General features: G+C 37.9%; 1 protein-coding gene and 2 non-coding genes across 3 annotated transcripts; 1 reads left to right on the forward strand and 2 right to left on the reverse strand.

The window, feature by feature from the left end:
- Positions 1-12,410: 12,410 nt before the first annotated feature.
- Positions 12,411-16,834, forward strand: LOC131299413 (pentatricopeptide repeat-containing protein At5g48910-like). Its single transcript, XM_058324947.1, has one exon. It carries the CDS (start codon positions 12,575-12,577, stop codon positions 14,468-14,470), a length of 1,896 nt encoding a protein of 631 aa, XP_058180930.1. The 5' UTR covers positions 12,411-12,574; the 3' UTR covers positions 14,471-16,834.
- Positions 16,329-16,405, reverse strand: LOC131302223 (small nucleolar RNA R160). The gene has a single exon (XR_009191685.1). It is a non-coding gene; the product is annotated as a small nucleolar RNA R160 (small nucleolar RNA).
- On the reverse strand, positions 16,757-16,835 carry LOC131302224 (small nucleolar RNA R160). The gene has a single exon (XR_009191686.1). It is a non-coding gene; the product is annotated as a small nucleolar RNA R160 (small nucleolar RNA).
- Between the last annotated feature and the right edge of the window lie 1,848 nt (positions 16,836-18,683).

An 18,683-nucleotide genomic window follows, 5' to 3' on the forward strand; every position in this document is an offset into this window, starting at 1 on the left:
TTTTAAAAAAAACCTACATCGTTCCAAACTATATAGAGAATCGTTAATTCATTAATAACATCATCCTTTATGTCTTTTTCTAGTTGACGCTGTTGAAAGAAATAACTTGCAAACAACCGAATTGAAGGATGGTGCTATGCAGTGGTGTGCGTAACACTCTGAGCCGTCGGATAGTGCATCCGACGGCTCAAATCTTACAACCATAACCCAAAAAGAGCCGATCAAGGTTAAAAAGACCATACATTTCATCATTACGCGGTGAATCATTACAAGGTTTTAATTTAATTTGCTTTATTGCATGCATACAACGCATTATATATGTAGCAGCTAGCCTTCAGGTCATTTTTCCAACATCTACGCCCACAGAGAACACCTTGCGATTTTTCAATGCTTTACTCGCATAACAATCGCAAATGCCATTAAGGCAAAGAGGAATGTCGATACGACTGCACACTTTTATGCACTCCCTAGAATTTTTGCATGGAATGCCTGATGAGATCGCCGATGCCTCTGGAAGTAAGCCTACAAATTTACATATAAATTAGTCGTGCGTAAAAAAACAGTACATTTTATGAATTCATGGTCTCTAGCTAGTTGTGTCAGTGTCTCTAGCTAGTTGTGTCAGTGTGTGTGTGTGTGTGAGAGAGAGAGAGAGAGAGAGAGAGAGAGAGAGAGAGAGAGAGAGAGAGAGAGAGACAGAGAGAGAGAGAGTGACCAGAGACTGTGAGGAGAAGGATGGCCAACAAAATCATTTTGGAAGAAACTTTCTCCATGTGTTTTGGATTTTTTCTTAGATAAGGGAGGAGTAGGAAATTGGGGTTTAATTGGGCTGTGGTAGATGGTGAGCCGTGGCTATGGGCAGTTTATATAAGCAGGCACTGAGATGTTTAATTATCTAGTTATTGCATATTTATCTGGTAAGAAATGCACGTTCGAGTGGAATGTGATGTAATTGCTCTATCTCATATCATCATATGTTATAAAGTCAATGATACCATAAATTGGTATATATCCGCATGGTTTGGCGCTAGATCGCGCATTGGTAACTTCGAGAATTTTGGCCGAGTGGGCATGCGAAATCAACCAATTAATTCAATGACTTGTCATCTAAGAGGTCATGCGTTTGAATCTTACGAAAACCAAACTTTCCAAAACCTTGGGTTTGATAGGATTTTGTCCGGGTTAATTTTAGAACTCCGGAATCAGTTGAGGTGCGCACAAGCTGATATGAACATCCAATTATATTAATAAAGGAAAAAGAAAGATCACGCACTGATTTTGAAAATCACATTAAGATTCTTTGTAATCTTTCATTTACTGTTGTTCCACTTATGTAACCAATACTGAATTCAAGCAATCTAATAGAATACTGTTTTTTAGAGCGAAAAAGATTTTATTAATCTTTGAAGGATTTACAAAGATTAAAAGGATGAGAAAGATTATGGCATCACAATGAGAAGGAAGCATCTCAACAACGTCGACACCCAACCTACTCAACAATCATCTAATAAAATACTTCATCTCCCTAAAAATCCAAAATGAAATGAACTTTTTTTGTTTTTGAAACGGCAAAAATATTATTAGAATAACTCGATAATGGGATCGAGCGAGAAAAGGAGAATGGGGGAAGAAAAACTTCCAACAAGATGTTAAGAAAAAAATAATAATAAAAATTGCACGAGGTCGAATGTAAGTCCCGAATCAGATCAGTTCCGAAGCACATCCAAACTGAATGGACATCATCCAATCACAGTCAAACTTCAGCCTTCCATCCAAAGCACATCGATCCATACTGAATGGACATCTTCCTATCACAATCAAACTTCAGTTTTCCCATTTCAGATAGAGACACCAAATGAATGTTATCCCATAAAGAGTGACACAGTAGCATAAGCCCAAAAAACATCAAACCAAACTCAGATCAGGCTTATACTCCAGCAGCCCCCAAACACATCAAATGCCAGCTTCGGCAGACAGCCAAATGGCTTGAGGACAAAACGTCATAACCATTGCTACTTTAGCATCTCTTAGCCTTCTACTGCAGCGATCTTTAATTGTCAGACAAAAGCTCAATCTTAGAAACTCTTTAGCCCTCCCAAACGTTAGGAGTTGAAAAGAGAAAATTGGAGATGCGCCCCAAGAGAAAAAATCCAGCACTCTCACCTCAAAATGGTCACAGCATCGAACACATAAAACACCAGCTTCCAACCATATTCTTTCCAGTTTTGACCAACATGTAAAACCAGAAATGGTAAACAAACAAGCTTAGGCTCCGTTTCGGAAAGAAAAATAAGTACTTATTTTTTAAGAAGGTAATTTCAAGCTCAAAAATCATGTGCTTACGCAAATTATTTTCCTATCAATATAGATCTTGTTTGATAGATCTAATTGAGATCTTTAATACGATGCAAAAAAAATTGAAAATTTATTTTCCATTTACATTATTTTTTGAATTTGAAAATGTAAAATAAGTAATTATTTTTTAAGAAGGTGTTCTGGAACGGGGTAGTCCACTTATATGGCTCTTAGCCCTCCAGGAGTAGGAGTTGATATGAACAAAGCAAAAATCTCCAGAAATTCATGCATGAGGATTAACTCTTACCCTCCAAGTTGCTTCCATATTCCAGCAAAGACCACCAACCATATATGCAAGACCGAGAAACTTTTGTGTATCCCGAGGATACCAAGCTCTTTGGTATCCCTTCGGTCCGTTTCTCATTTTTTCAGCCATTTTTTTTTATCACATTTTGATGATCGACTCCGTTTATTTTGCAGAGTTTGGTGAGAACCTTATTCATACCAAAAATCGCGTTCATTGGACTTTATTTAATACATGATCAGCACACGTGAATATTGAAGAAAACCAAAACTGGGTCTAAAAACACACTGAATCGGAACCTAGTTTTGGTTTTTTTGCCATTTTCACGTGTTCCAATCATGTATCAAATAAAGGCTGATGAACACAATTTTTGGTATGAATAAGGTTCTTACCGAACTCTACAAAATGAACAGAGCCGATTATCAAAATGTGATTGAAAAATGGCCAAAAATCAAGAAATGGACCGGAGGGATATCAAGCGACTTGGTATCCCCGAAATACACAAAAGTTTCTCGGGCAGGACCAGCATCAGGAAAACATCACCAATGCCAAAAGCAGCAGAAAAGCTCGGCCAGCTTGGACTCTACCCAACACACCAAACAGAGACCAGAAAAAAGAAGGAAAGAAAGAGACCCCAAGCCAAAACCAAAAAGGGCCAGACACCACCCAACCACAAGCCCGAAACCCAACAAGAACCAGCACCCCACCACACAACAAAAACAAAAGGAAAGGGAAAAAACCAAGAGAACCACCAAACCAACCCACAAACCCCAAAACAGAACCACAAAAGACCAGACACACAAGGGACCAGACACAAAATGAAATGTACTTGAATTGCTTTCCTTCTTCTGTGATTTTTTTTTCCGGTTTTATTTGAGTAGTTCATCCTTAATTTTGGAACTAATTTAAGGAAAAGTTTGAATCAGCTAGCTTACTGTTTCGTGTGTTTGAAAGATGGACCCATGACGGTGATTCCCTGTAAAATCCTCGTCACTATTTTATTCCATCACAATGGACGATAATGAATTTATTTATTTATTTTTGATCCGCGATAATGAATTTATTTATTAGCAAGTATAAGTTAATTTGTTAAGATTAATTTGCTAATTCTCTTAAGTTGATTCCTTATCAACTTGCAAGCTGAGTAGCAGATAAATATCGTTGGGTAAGGTGTCAATATAGTTGAAATGTTACCTTTTGTGTTGTTATGCTTTTATTCTTAGCCTTTTTCCTTGTAATCTCCTTTCTCTTTTTCTGTAATGACTAGTGTTTTTCTATAACCGCTCACGCCAACTGACTTGCTTACCCTTAGCCTAACCACGTGGCTCAAACGAAGGGGCCGGGACCCCGCTGTGATCTTACTCATGACAGTGTATTATCAAGGGTAATGGAAACCCGTTTGCATTCTCACCCAATTGATCTCTTAAAAGCTTTCTCTATTTTTCAGAATTTTCTCATCAAAAGTGTTTTCTTTTACCTAATATATATATATACACACTAGCACACATCGATCCCACACATATCTTCTTCTTTTTTGAAGAAGTCATTCATTCATCATTAGCCCATCGGGCAATATCTAAGTCATAATTTTGCTCAATTCCGACATACGAAGGTTGATCTGTCGACGTATCAAGGGTAATTGAAACCCGTTTGCATTCTCAGAACAATTAAAAAAGCACATTTATTCGAAATTATTATTTTGTTTTCTATATTTACCTCTTATAGGATTGTTTTCCAGTACGGCCCATATATCTTTTGAACCTCAGGAAACTGAAGATTTAATTAAGAAAGCTTAATACCCTAATGGTTGCGTATACCCCAATCCTTTAACCAGCACGAAATAAAACTAACTTCTATTATGTCTGGAATAAAACTAGCTCACATTACTTACCAAAAAAAAACTAGCTCGTATTTATGTGGAATTATTTCAAATACTCGGAAAATGGTAGGGTATCACAGCTTCTTTCTTTTTTATCTTTTTCTCCTCACATTCAACCTTTGGTTGGATGTTTGCTTGGGTGCTCTAGCTATACTCTCACATTTTTTATCGGCAAGAAAAATTCATTAATCTTTGAAGAGGAATGCAAAGATTAAACGAATCAATGGCACAACGTCATATGTCACCTGATCTATACCCACAAGACAAATGAAGATAAGACGCTAACCAAAATAGCAAGGACCAAAAGATAAGACAAATGCCGCAACCCAAAAACCCAAACATATCTAGCCTCAAAACCTAATCCAAAAAACACCCCGCAGATACAACCAGACTAAACTGATGCAAGACCCAAAAGTTATTAAAAAGACAGTTTTTTTTCCTCTCTCTCTCTCTCTCTCTCTGAATATGGAGTTTACTAATTAATGTTTCAAGAAGTGGACTATGATCAAATAAATGCACTAATTTTTTTTATTCTCCTTCATAACGTTCAATTGAATCGCATGATGTTCCATAGACGTGGTGGATGATTGATACTCCGCAATGTTTTGAGATTAGAGAATATCTTGCTTCTTGAATCAACACAAAAACGTGCATGCATAGCACGGATTTGTTCCCCGTTCATTAATATCATTCTTTATTTCTTTTTAATTTTCTAGTTGAGGTTGTTTACAAAAATAACTCGCAAAACAACCACACAAGCTCAAAATAACAAAGTTCAAAGGCACTACACGTGCATCGATGTAACAACCATTAACCCCAAAAAAAGGTCTTAATTATTTTTCTTTATTGCATTGTTCCAAAGCATGAGATATTGGCCTTTAGGCCATTTTTTCGACGTCTATGCCCACAAGGAATGCCTTGCGGTTTTTCAACTCTTTACTCGCGTCACAATAGCAGAAGCCTCCACGACAATAAGTGGGATTACGACCACAAAGTTGTATGCAGCTCTCGGCATTGGTGCATGGCTGGTTCGATGTGTGTATCATCGATGCCTTTGGAAGTAAGCCTGCAAATTTACATATACGGATATACGTTACTTGTGTGTCGAAAATTAACAACAATAATACTTGGGTGACCATCATTGATCATATGTTTTGGTGACATATCCCAAAATATGGTACTTAAACATGATCACCATAGCATATTGCTCAATTAGCATTTTATCATGTCTCCAGCAGAAATGGTGTGGCAATGCGTTTTGGTGAATAAAAATCGTCTCAACATGTGCATTGTTTTTAAACATACATATAAAATGGTCATATTCTTCCACATCATTATATCCAATTAAGTTTGTACGTGTGTGTGTGTGTGTGAGAGAGAGAGAGAGAGAGAGAGGACTGACCCGAGACAGCGAGGAGAAGGATGGCCAAGAAAACTATTTTAGAAGAAACTTTCTCCATGTGCATTGGATAGTTTTTTAGACAAGGGAAGAGTATGAAAATGAGGTTTAATTGGCTGTGGTTGAAGGTGAGCCTTGGCTATGGGCAGTATATATAGGCAATGGGATGCTTGATTCTTTAATATTGTTCTAGAAATATATATATATATATACACATACATACATACATACACGGAACAAAATTGAATGATATTTATTTATTGAGCCCAACTATTCGCAAAGAAGATTTGCAGAAAATCACGCAAGGAAAAACGTTTTTGGACCCATTTCGGATCCCACAAAAATCTAGAAAAATATCTATAAATTTTTGAATATTATTTTATGGGGTCTTTTAAAAAATCAGCTCCAACGGACATCGATAAGTATTACTTTTGAATTCATATGAGCGAACTAAACAGTTTCGCCCCTACAAATCTAAAAGTAATACTTACCGACGTCAGTTAGAGCTGATTTTTTATAAGGCCTCATAAAATAATATTCAAAAATTTATGAATATTTTTTTAGATTTTTTTGAGACCCGAAATAGGCCAAAACTCATTTTTCTTTGCGTGATTCCCTGCAAATCTTCCTTGCAATTAGAATTTCTGTTATTTTATACACCTACTTTGAGCAGATCCCGTATCATTAAGTAAATCTAGACTGTCGAGTGTTTTTTTTTTTCTAAACAGTTTCCTAGATCGATCCTCTGTCCAACTTTCTTTTCAGGACAATTTCCTAGATCCCTTTCCTATACTGTACCAAGCCTGTTTCCATATTTGTAGGTCATCAATTAATGATAACTATGGTTAAACTTGGTGGACCTCCAAGTTCGAAAGAATCAATTAAAGTGATGGTAATGGCCATCCTTATTTATTACGTTAAAGGTGAACAAAATAGGACTCAAATTCTTGACACATGTCAATTGAAAAAAAAAAAGGAATATTATCAAGTTAATTATGTACTATTTGGTAAGAAATACACGTATATATGAGACGAATCCTGTTATCAATACCGATAGCTTCACCATCGAAATCATATCGACGGTCGCGCCGGGTCGTCTCCGGCCACTGGACGGCCCATCCGAGCTGTCCAGAAATTCTAAAAAAAATTAACAAGGAGCCTATGCAGAAATCAACGGCATCCGATGTGTGTAGGTGTTAGATCAAACACTCTACACACATCAGATGCCGTTGGTTTCCGCGTAGACCCTTCATTTTTTTTTAGAATTTCTGAACGGCTCAGATCGACGGTCCAGTGACCGGAGACGGCCTGGCGCGGCCGTCGGTGTAACGACCCTGATTTTTGGTAAATAAAAATTTCGTTAAATATTTAAATTTTATTTTAACTACTTGGATTTGCTACTAAAAATTTCTTTTTAATTTTAATAATCCGTCATAATTAGATTTGAGACTTATAAAATTATATCTTTCACGCCGGAACAATCTAGTCATTTTCTAAAAACAAGTATGCTTATAAAAGCACTTGTATATTTTCCTAACGAGTTAGATAAAATCTTTAAATTATATTTCTTGGCTAGAAATCCTACTTGGCAAGTAGAATTAGCATTCAACCGATTAGTTAGTGGAACTGGACCACCGATTCACCTAGTTACATTACCCTAACCCTAATTAGACCTTTTTGACCGTCTTGGAGCCTTATGAAACCCTCCGAACCCTATGGAACCATTAGACTATAGGAGTAATCATTATATTCCTATGTTTAGTCATTTCACTTTACCTAGCATCATTACTACCCTACCTATTGGATAATAAAGGCAAGGAAAAACTTTAACCTTTGGTCCATAAATGTTAGGGAAAATATTATCCCTTGGACAATAGATTCCCATGACTAGTCATATCAAATTATTACCAATATCCCTTTACCCCTTGGTCCATAATTGTTAGGGGAATTTTTGTCCCTTGGTTATTAGACCTTTGACTTGCCAAAATGCATGACAAGACAAGTCATACAAGAATCCCATCATTTTGCTTCCAAAAGAAGCAACCTTAGACTTGCCATAATGAGAACCTAGATTTGACTAGTCATTCAAGCCCATACTTACCTTCTTTAACCAATGGTTAATAAATGCTAGGAGAATTTTTGACCATTGGTTAATAGCAATTAAGTTGCCAATGAAGCCTTGATTTGACAATACAAAATCATGGGCTAAGGAATCTCATCATTTTGCTTCCAAGGAAGCAAGGCTAGCTTTGCCATGCATGCACACCTATGTTCTAGTCTTAAAATCCTAGACTTACTTTCCTAGATTTTCTTGGATGTATATAGATACAAGAGAGAGAGAGAGAGAGAGAGAGAGAGAGAGAGAGAAAGGCCGGATGGAGAGAGTGGGGTGGAGTGTGTGCATGAGTATTGATTACTTACACAAGCAACATTTATAGCCTTAAGCCTATTTTTTTGACTACATGCCAACCCATTTCTAGTCTTTCAAAGTACAAAGTTAGCCAATGATTTCATTCTTTCTTGCAAGCAACCTCCCCATAGACTTGACAAGTCCAAAACCCTTCATGATGACCTAAGATTTGGCCTACAAATGAAAGTGACAAGTCATGGAAGACTTGGCATGCTTTCAAGCTTGATTGGACATGACAATGGAGCAAATCCATGGGAGGAAGGAGAGAAGGGGGGGGCCGGCCATAGAGGAGGAAGGAGAAGCTCAAGTGTTGGCTATAAATAGCACCCCATGCCTTCCATTCAATTCACACCATCACTTCTTGCTCTCACTTCTCTCTAGAAACCATTTCTGTTTTTCCAGGCAGCTTACTGCCCTCCATGAATCTCCATTTTTCTCCTGCTTAAAGTAGTTTTTAGAACCAACTCCCTTCGAGAAAGTTGTAGAGCACTTCGAAACCTTCAAGTTAGACCCAAGAACCATCCCAATCGGTGAAGAAATGACAAAGATATTGGCATCCGAAGTTCAATAAAAATCTCGGATTTCCATTTCCAGACAGCATACTGTCTCTGCCTTTATCACCATTTTTCTCCTACCTAAAGTAGTTTCTAGGATCAACTTCCTTCACGAAAGTCGTAGAGCACTTCGAGAGCTTCAACTTTGACCCAAGAACGATCGTATTCGGCCAAATATTGACCGAGTTACTGCCATCCAAAGTTTGGTCCAGATTTGCAAGTTTCACCGCCCGTAGAAATCTTCCAACTAGCTTATTCGGCCCCGACTAAGTTTCGGATCAAGGTAGATTAATCTCTACTCATTTTTCCTAGTATAACTTTAGTTATTTTGCTTATGATAAGGCAAGTTAAAGTATTAGGAATAAATAGCAAGCTCGTTTTACAAAATCTTGAAATGACATTACGATCATGTAGATTAATCTCTACTCATTTTTCCTAGTATAACTTTAGTTATTTTGCTTATGATAAGGCAAGTTAAAGTATTAGGAATAAATAGCAAGCTCGTTTTACAAAATCTTGAAATGACATTACGATCATGTAGATTTTCTCTACTCACTTCCCTAAGTATACGTAGAACCCTAATCCAATAACTCTACGTATAGTATAAAATCTACGTTAGAGAGTAGCATGTTCTTGATTCAAAGTATCAATATCGTAGATAAGATTATCTATTGTTTGGTTTCAAGTAAATAAGCTTATCGTTTAAAATGCATGATTGTCAATAAGTTTATCTCACTAATGGAGGTAGGAACATGTTGGATAAATGACTTTGTCTTGAATAAACATATGTTGTATTGAATTTCTCAAAAAGTAAGATATAACGATTTTCGAAAGATAAGATTTTAACGCTTGAATTGAAGTATTCATATTTTGATCTTTTCGAGCATGCTTAACAATATAGAATTGGATGATCTTGTTAGATTACAATGAATGATTTATGGTTGCGTATGTGAAAGGTCCTACCGCGGAGTCTATGCATGAGAACGAGACACGAAAATCGAGAAAATAGAAACATGACACCTAGGGTGTGGTTAACAAGAAAAATGTGTTTCGAAGGAGGAAATATTTTTGAAACTACATAATGACCGATTTTGATGGCATTATGTGAGATGTGTGTGTGTGAATGTGTGCCAATGGGAACCCGGGACGGCGGAACCATTGTGAGGATACTCGGGAGACCGGAACGGCGGAACCGAGGTTGGGTGTGTGGCTTGGTTATCCGCGGAGAGGAGCCAATGCAAATGTGTGCCAATGGGAACCCGGGACGGCGGAACCATTGTGAGGATACTCGGGAACCGGGAACGGCGGAACCGAGGTTGGGTGTGTTAAAAACGGATTTTGAAAATGTTAATTTGGTGATGAAAAGTGAAAATAGAGACACGGTCTACGATGAGTTGCGTAGGAGAAACACAGAAAAAAAAAAACAAGGACACCAACGATACTTGAATAGTGAATGTGGATGTGTGATTGTTACTATTCGTCGTATATGATTTACTGTTTGTAAGTTATGAGTTAGTGGGTAGGGTTTACTCTATTGAGCGTTGTAGCTCACGGTGTTGCCTTTTTGGTGACCCTGACATATTATATGGGTGGCGACGCCGGTATAATGTGTCAGATTTCTTAGATGAACAGGATAAGATGTACACCGTGGAAGCTTTTGGAGCAGAGGAGCTTGCTAGGATGGAAGAGCAAGCAGAGTAGTATTAGGAACCCTAGTTTCCTTCCTTGTTGAATAAATGTACCTTTTCCTTATGATGTATTTATGATGTAATAATGAGCCAGACTCTCTTTATTATATAATAAATGCCTCATTTAACGTACCCAAAATTGGGGGCGTTACAGTCGGTACCTATAGGTTTTCTAATACGAGACTGTTAAACCTCCTGGGACGTAATTGCCCCAGCCACTGGGCTTAAATTCCTGTCCTTTGTCTGTTTCTTTTGTTATTGTTTTATCTGACTAGTTTAGTTTATCCCAGTGGAAATAAATATAGGGGAAAAGAACGAGTTTGCTAGGTAGCTTAGCCTAAATTCACACATAAAAACACTCACTCACTCGGTGCCCCAAATTTGGACCGGCAGTTGTTTTTTGTTTCCTCTGTATTAATTGGTTATCAGTTGCCGGTCGTATAGTTGTATGACTTGCTCTGTAATTGGATTATCTGTAGATATCATAAGGCAGATATATATTAATGAACTAATTTGGTCTTCCGATTGACAAAAAGAAAAAACTCAGTGCCCCAATTATAGTTGGGCCAGTAGGTTTGGGTGTGTAAGTTAGAGTGTGAATGTAGCATTGTTTTTTTTTTTTGAAAGGCGTGAATGTAGCATTGTTAGTGGAGTAAGACTTTTTCATGTGAAGGCGATTCCATGTAAGGATGTGGAGCTCACTATTTTATCCCATCACAAGGGGTACTACATGGTCTAATATATTAGCACTTGATTATAAGTTAATTTAACATGTTTATTTACTTTTAAAAAATACTCTAAAACATTGATAAATGTTGGTTGATAGCAATTGTACATAATACTAACTTATTTAACCTTGTAAGCTTATTTGACCAAAAATATTAAGATTATTTTAACACTCGATTCGCATTTTTTATTTGCTTATTTGGAGTTACAAGAAAAAAAAATTATTTAATTCGAGATTACTACTTTAGCTTATTTGACCAAATTGTATGATTACTACTTATTTAATCAAACAACTTGGACTTTTCGCTAATGGATGGTGGCATTTGGTCCCCAAAGATTAGTCAATATGTGCGTAAATTGACCCAAACACCCATCGTAGATAAAAAAAAAAAATTTAAAAAGACAGTTTGAACTTTTTAAAAAACAATTTTCTTTTTTTCTTTTTTAAAAAAAAAAAAAGACAATACAATAACCATAAAATATTTTTCAAATTTTAAATTATCAAAATTCCATTTTCTCTAGCAGGCATATTATATTGTCATTGACGCCTCTACATTTAAAAATCCCAATGGGCATTCTGTTACATTTTCAGTTATTGAATCATACGAAAATCCTCACTTGTCTTGCGATTTTTGACCTGATCCAATGATCAAAGCACCACCACCTCTACCCCTAGATTTAGGTAGAGATGAATTTTTTTTTTTTTGAGAGATGCTAGATACACTACCATCCATTCACTACATCATCCACTACATCTTTTGTGGAGCTCATTCTGGGTTCCAAAAAAATACAGAAAAATGTCCATAAATTTTAGAATAATATTTTATGGGGTCCTGTAAAAAATCAGCTCAAACGGATATCGGTAATCATTATTTCTTGATTTGTAGGGGCGAAACTGTACAGCGTTCAACTGTACAGTTTCGCCCTTACGAATCAAGAAATAATGCTTACCCATATCCATTAGAGCTGATTTTTTACAGGACCCCATAATATATTAGTTTAAAATTTATGAACATTTTTCTGTATTTTTTTGGGACCCGAGGTGAGCCTTACAAAAAATGTAGTGTAGTGGTTGAAGATAGTGTACCTAGACTTATTGATTATTTTTTTTTCTATCTTTCGTTAAACGTAATCTATGCTATCTTAGGAGATTGTGGGAGGAAAATGGGACTTACGAAAATTGAATCTTGTCCAGGCGCATAGGGGCATAAGGTTTTGCCACTGAGGCAACCAACCACTTGCAGGTGGAGAGAATTTGAGTGTGGTAAAAACTCCCAAATGCTCCATTTCCATTGCCCCCTTCTTCATCAAATACTCCAATGACGCCACCAACAATTGCAATTTCCCACTCTCCACCACCAATAACAAACCCACAAAAGAAACCAACTCCACCCACAGCCACCACCCTCTCCCTCTTACAACTCTGCAACCACCTCCATGAAGCCAACCAAGTGCATGCCCTCATGATCAAAACCTCCCAAATCTCCGACACTTACTCCGCCAGCCGCCTAGCCGAATTCTACGCCGTTTCAGACAACGGCAACCTTAAGTATGCCGAAACCGTGACCAACTCCATTCAAGTGCCTTACCGTTACGCTTGGAACACCCTCATTAGGGGAAACTTGAAAAAGAAAAACACCCACAAAGCCATCTCATTATATGACCAAATGATGCGAAAATCCGTCGAACCGGACAGGTTTACTTTTACATTGGTACTGAAAGCGTGCACTTTGTTGGGGTTGAGAGAGAGTGTGAAGCAATTCCATTGCCAAATCATCAAGCGTGGGGTTGAAAACAGTGTGTCTATTCGGAACAAGTTGATTCATGTTTATGCTGCGAATGGGTCTATGGTTGATGCACGTAAGGTGTTTGATAAAAGTACTGAGTTGGACATTGTCACGTGGAATAGCTTGCTTGAAGGGTATGCTGGTAATGGAGACAGTGGATTGGTGCGTCAGGTGTTTGATGAAATGCCGCAAAGGGATGTTGTATCTTGGAATACCTTTATTGCTTATAATGTCCGGGTGAGTAAGTTTAGTGAAGCAATTGAGGTATTCCAGCGGATGCAAGAGGAAGGGGAACAACCTGATGGGGTGACATTGGTAAGTATGTTAACCGCGATTGCCCATTTGGGTGCACTTGCGCAAGGGAAATGGGTTCATGCTTATATTAGGAAGCATGGAATCGAGCTAGACGAGAACCTTGGATCCGCGCTTGTGAATATGTACTCCAAGTGTGGATGCTTGGACCGAGCGATGGAGGCATTCGATGAAACCAACAGGAAGAGTATAGATACATGGAATGCCATGATTGGTGGTCTAGCTTCTAATGGCCGGAGTCTGGAAGCAATTGATCTCTTCTCTAGTATGGAGAATTCGAGAACTCAACCTGATGTTATAACCTTCTCTTGCATTTTAAATGCATGCAGCCATGGGGGATTGGTAGAGGAAGGACTCGCGTATTTTGGAAAGATGAAAACCGTTTATGGGATTGAACCAGATGTAGCACATTATGGTTGCATGATTGATCTTTTGGGTCGAGCAGGTTTGTTTGATAAGGTGGAAGAAACCATGAAATCCATGCCTATGGAACCTGATGCTATTATGTGGAAATCATTGTTGAGTGCTTGTAAAATCCACAATAACTTTGATTTGGGTGAAAAGGCCGGTCTCGAACTCATCAAACTAGCCCCAGACGACCACGCGAGCTATATTTTGTTGTCGAACATTTATGCATTGGCTAATAAGTGGGATGGAGTTCATAAGCTACGGAAAAACATGATCAAGAAAGGAATAAAGAAACCACCCGGATGTAGTTCTATCGAAGTCGATGGACTCGTTCATGAGTTTATTGTTGGCGACACAAAGCATTGCAAAAGTACAGAAATCTATGACATGGTGGAGGAGATGGAGGCCAAATTGAAGGTTGTTGGGTATGAACCAGACACTAAGCACGTTTTGCTGGATATTGAGGAGGAGGAAGTGAAGCAAACTTCATTGGGTCACCACAGTGAAAAACTGGCAGTTGCCTTCGGCTTTATCAGCACAAAGCCTGGAACAACCATCAGAGTGTTTAATAACATAAGGATGTGTGGCGATTGCCATTCTACAATGAAGTTGCTGTCAATGGCTTATAGCCGTGATATGGTTATTCGGGATTCAAACCGATTCCACCATTTTAGAGGAGGATCGTGTTCTTGTATGGATTACTGGTAGTCTTTCTTTAGGCTTCCTATTTCATCTTCTTGATATCCCCGTTAGCCAAATGTAACATAACAAAAGGTTGTCTAAAACAGTAAATTTGAGTGGAAGGAATACCATGTTGCAATGTGCACTGTGTCAGCAAGGAACTCCCATTGCAATGTCCGTTGTAAACATGAATTCCCAAATCACCCTTACTATTAATGTTGAGAAGTACGATAGACAATCAATTCAAGAATGACTACCACTACATGAACATGCACGTAGCATCACAATTGAAATAGGACATCTTCAGAATAAGGATAAAAGTAAGAGAAGAAATGCAAACTTCTTTATATACAAGTCAGAAGGTTTACCAAAACCAGTTACAAGGATGCTATATCATGTTTATGAGCAGAGTCAATGACTACTATTATCTCGGTTGACAAATCCACTACCATATTTTTGGATGGTGCACCAGACACAAGCAGTCCCATCTCTCAACTCTGACAGTCCACTGGCGGTTTCTGATGTTTTTTAGTGCCCGTGCCTTGAACACTGGACACATGTTTGTGGTTGTTTGTTTGTGGTCAATCCTGCATTTGCAGATGGCATTTACAGAAAAAGGAAGCATCCATGGAAACATGTTCACAGTGAGGGGGGCAAACAGTTGGCTGCACCCTCGCTTATACTCCAGGCAATGCAGCAACATAGTCATGCCTACCCAAGAGAAATGCTGTTAAGCCATTTCTTAGTTCATGAGAAGCAGAGAGAGGCCAAATGAGGAGAGACCTCAAACATAGCCTTCTCTGTAATTTTGAAGTTCAAGCACAATTCTGTATCTAGCTATGTGAGAGAACAAAGCTCCTCCAGGCATATTGGTAACTCTCGGGGGAGAAAATAACTTCTCAGAATATCTACAGAGTTACAGATACTCAATACGCATGATTCCACCAGTAGGCACTCAATGCTGGCAACCTAGCATTCCTTCAATAGTTTGAGATAACTATCTTAGCCTAAAAAATAAGCAACAGCCACATGACCAAAAAAAGGAACTACTAAGAACTTGTCTCATAAGCAATAAACAGGAAAAAAAAAAAAAAAACAATAGCCACATGACCAAAATAGAACTACTAATAACTTGTCTTAGAAGCAATAAACAGGATATTACATGAATAGGATTCCAACTTTAGGTATTCTGATTCGCAAGTTGAATTTAGGTCATCTACATCAATGATAGTACGACTTGAACATGAAAATTAAGAAGAGAATGAAGCCAAATGTTCTTTCTTCAGTTCTCAAGAAGCATTTGGCATAGATTGGCCAAGCAACAACGAGTTAAGAAAGTTATTGCTATTGCACCATGCTCGTAAAGCCTGAAACAAGTATATTAACAACAGACTATGTATTTTGGTGCACAAAATTCTCATTCCTTTCTCTCATATAGATGAAGACTGACCACTAAGAACCCCTATCAGTAGCTTAAATGCTGCACCATGAACATGAGTCATGCGCGAGTAAAGGACTCCCTGTAAACAGCTTTATGGTTGTTACATGAAAACCATCAATGGACCAGAATGCTAAACAGCAGTCTCATATAGCAACTAATCTATCTCCCCCAAAAGATTAGGAATGAACAAGAGTTAAACAAACTAGAACGATAATATATGTGCTTCACCCATTCAGGTTCTGCACATGTGAACTGCCATCATACATTCTGCGCATTGTACCACAACGACTAAGATGTCACATTTTGTATGCTATATCAGGGTTTAAGACTACATAATTTGTTGTAACCAGAGGATCGTCTCTATCCTACGCACCATGAAAGAGACTCAGAACTCGTGAACCAACAAATTCAAATGTGCTTAGTTACACGCTTAATAAGTAGCAAAGCAATCAGAGAACTTTGAAGACCATTAACATGATTCCACATTGGAGTTCAGATCAATAAAACTTCATCATTTTGCTTTGCTTTTCCTAGGCAACCCGTGAGCAACTTTCAAGTAGCAAGCAAGTTTCATTCCAACAATCAAATCCGTAGTAGTCCAAGAAAGTCAGAAAGAAGAGAATTGCAAAGAGTCCCAAGAGTCATAGATAAGCAACAACAAAGGAGCAACGCTTTAGAACAACAATTAACCAACAAGCCAAAGGATTCCACTGACCAGGAAATCAAAAAACCCAACATTAAGAGAAAACAGAAAAACAAGAAGAAAAGCCTATGCTTCAAAATCAGAACTGGGATTTTACCAACTCGCAACAAAATCATAAAAACACTAGTCAATCAGTTATTACTATATAGTAGTAATACAACTAAAGCAAAGCAATCAGAGAACTTTGAAGACCATTGATATATGTTCTCCGCATCAAACTTCGGAGTAAAGAACTTCATCATTTTGCTTTGCTTTTTTCCAAAGCATGCCCTTCCACTATCCCAAACGCAATAGAACACCACGAATTAAGAAGATAAAAAAAGGGCAAAATTAGTGACACCGCATTTTTTACTCCAGGCGGCCACCAACACTTGTGTCTATGGAGTAAAAAAATGCAGTATCAGTAGCAATTGCTCATATAAAAAATTAAAAACAAAAAAGTGGTTCTATACCAAAAATTGGAAGATAAAAGATATCAAATCTGAAGTAGTATATGTTTTTGGCAAAACTGGACTGAACAAAAAAAGTGTGATTCGATGCACAGGTGAAAAAGGGTTGCGCCAAAACAGGAGTGTTAGTTTAGCACCGAAAATACCCTTTACTCGATGTTTCCCTGCGGCTATGGACTTGAAGCTGCAAGGGGCTATGGGGTGCGCATAATTTTGCGAAACTATTTCAAAAACTCAAACGTGTATAATAAACAAATAAAAGATAATCGAGAATTCGGAATTCGAATACACTCTGAGGAGAAAGATTAAAGCTTTCAGTCTTGAAGTGGTATCAGAGAGTACTGAAACTACTTCTCTCTGCTCTGCCTTTCTCATGGCGGCTTCTCTTTCTTTCAGTTTATTTGTACCTTTGTAGGGTTTCATGCGGGAAGATTACGTTTGTTAGGGTTTTGGTTTGGGCGTGTATCGAGGTGGGTGAAAAACATTTCGACGTCGTATTGGTGGGAGCAACTCAGGATGGGCTTTTCAAACTGGGCTTTCCTTGTGGTCGGCCTTGTTATGTACGCTTTGGGCTTCTTCTGATGTCTCGACTAATTTATTTTTTATTTAGAAGTAGAAGAGTACAAGTATTACAACCACGCCAAAATAGAAACAAGCCCACACGAGATGAAAATAACACTCACACATAGATGAGTAGATTCAAGCCCACTAGTAGGCCCATTCGAGCATCTCCAACGATCGGCCATCCCTCCTAGTAACAAATCTTTCCTTGGGAGATCTGAACCATAAACTTAGTTGGATAGAAATAGGATTACTGATTAGAATTATGACAAAATTTTCTCCATTGACTGCAATGAAAGGTCCCCAAACATTGGCTCCCATGTCATTTTTCAGCCCTCCAACGCCATGCCAAACCTCTGGCCAAAAATGGCCTTGGTCATTTGTGCCACATAGACTTCCCCTCCTATCTTAAACAACCAAATCCCCCTCCCATTTGATCAACTACCAAATCATGGATACCGATTCTTGATTTCTAAGAAAAGAGTATCAGAGATATTGTCTTTGTCTCCCATGGGAGCCCATGCCTCCGCCCATGGAGATGTTGGATTTGTTAAAAAAAAATTCAGATTTGCATTAACTTGCCCATTGTTTTGTGTGTTGTTTATCCAACAAATGAATTATTTATTTATAGAGTTTTAAAAATTAGGTAGGGAAGGATAGATAAATAAAATTTAGGTACGGACATGAGGTAGATAAAAAAGTAGGTAGAAGAGGTAGATAAAAAAGTACTCCAGTACAACCAACAATATTAGGTTGGGAAAGGTAGATAAAAAAAATTAGGTAGAACCCTAAAACCGTGGTTAGAAGGTGGTTAAACAATAGAAAATAGTTAAAGTATATAAAAAATTATTTGATATTTCAAAAGTTAGCTAAAAAAAAAGGTTGTTGGAAGGTTTTTGAGGAAGGGTGCCAAATTTTTGCTCCCCCACCACTGGAGCAGTTTGGCCAAAAGTGTGCCAAAACCATTGGAGCAGTTTGGCCAAATGTGTGTGCCAAAACCATTGTAGCATGCCAAATTTGGCTTTGGACCTATCTTTGGAGATGCTCTTAGGTCCCGTTTTGATAACAGTGATAGATGGGTGGGAT

This window comes from Rhododendron vialii, chromosome 9a (genome assembly GCF_030253575.1).
Source record: "Rhododendron vialii isolate Sample 1 chromosome 9a, ASM3025357v1".
NCBI lineage: Eukaryota > Viridiplantae > Streptophyta > Magnoliopsida > Ericales > Ericaceae > Rhododendron > Rhododendron vialii.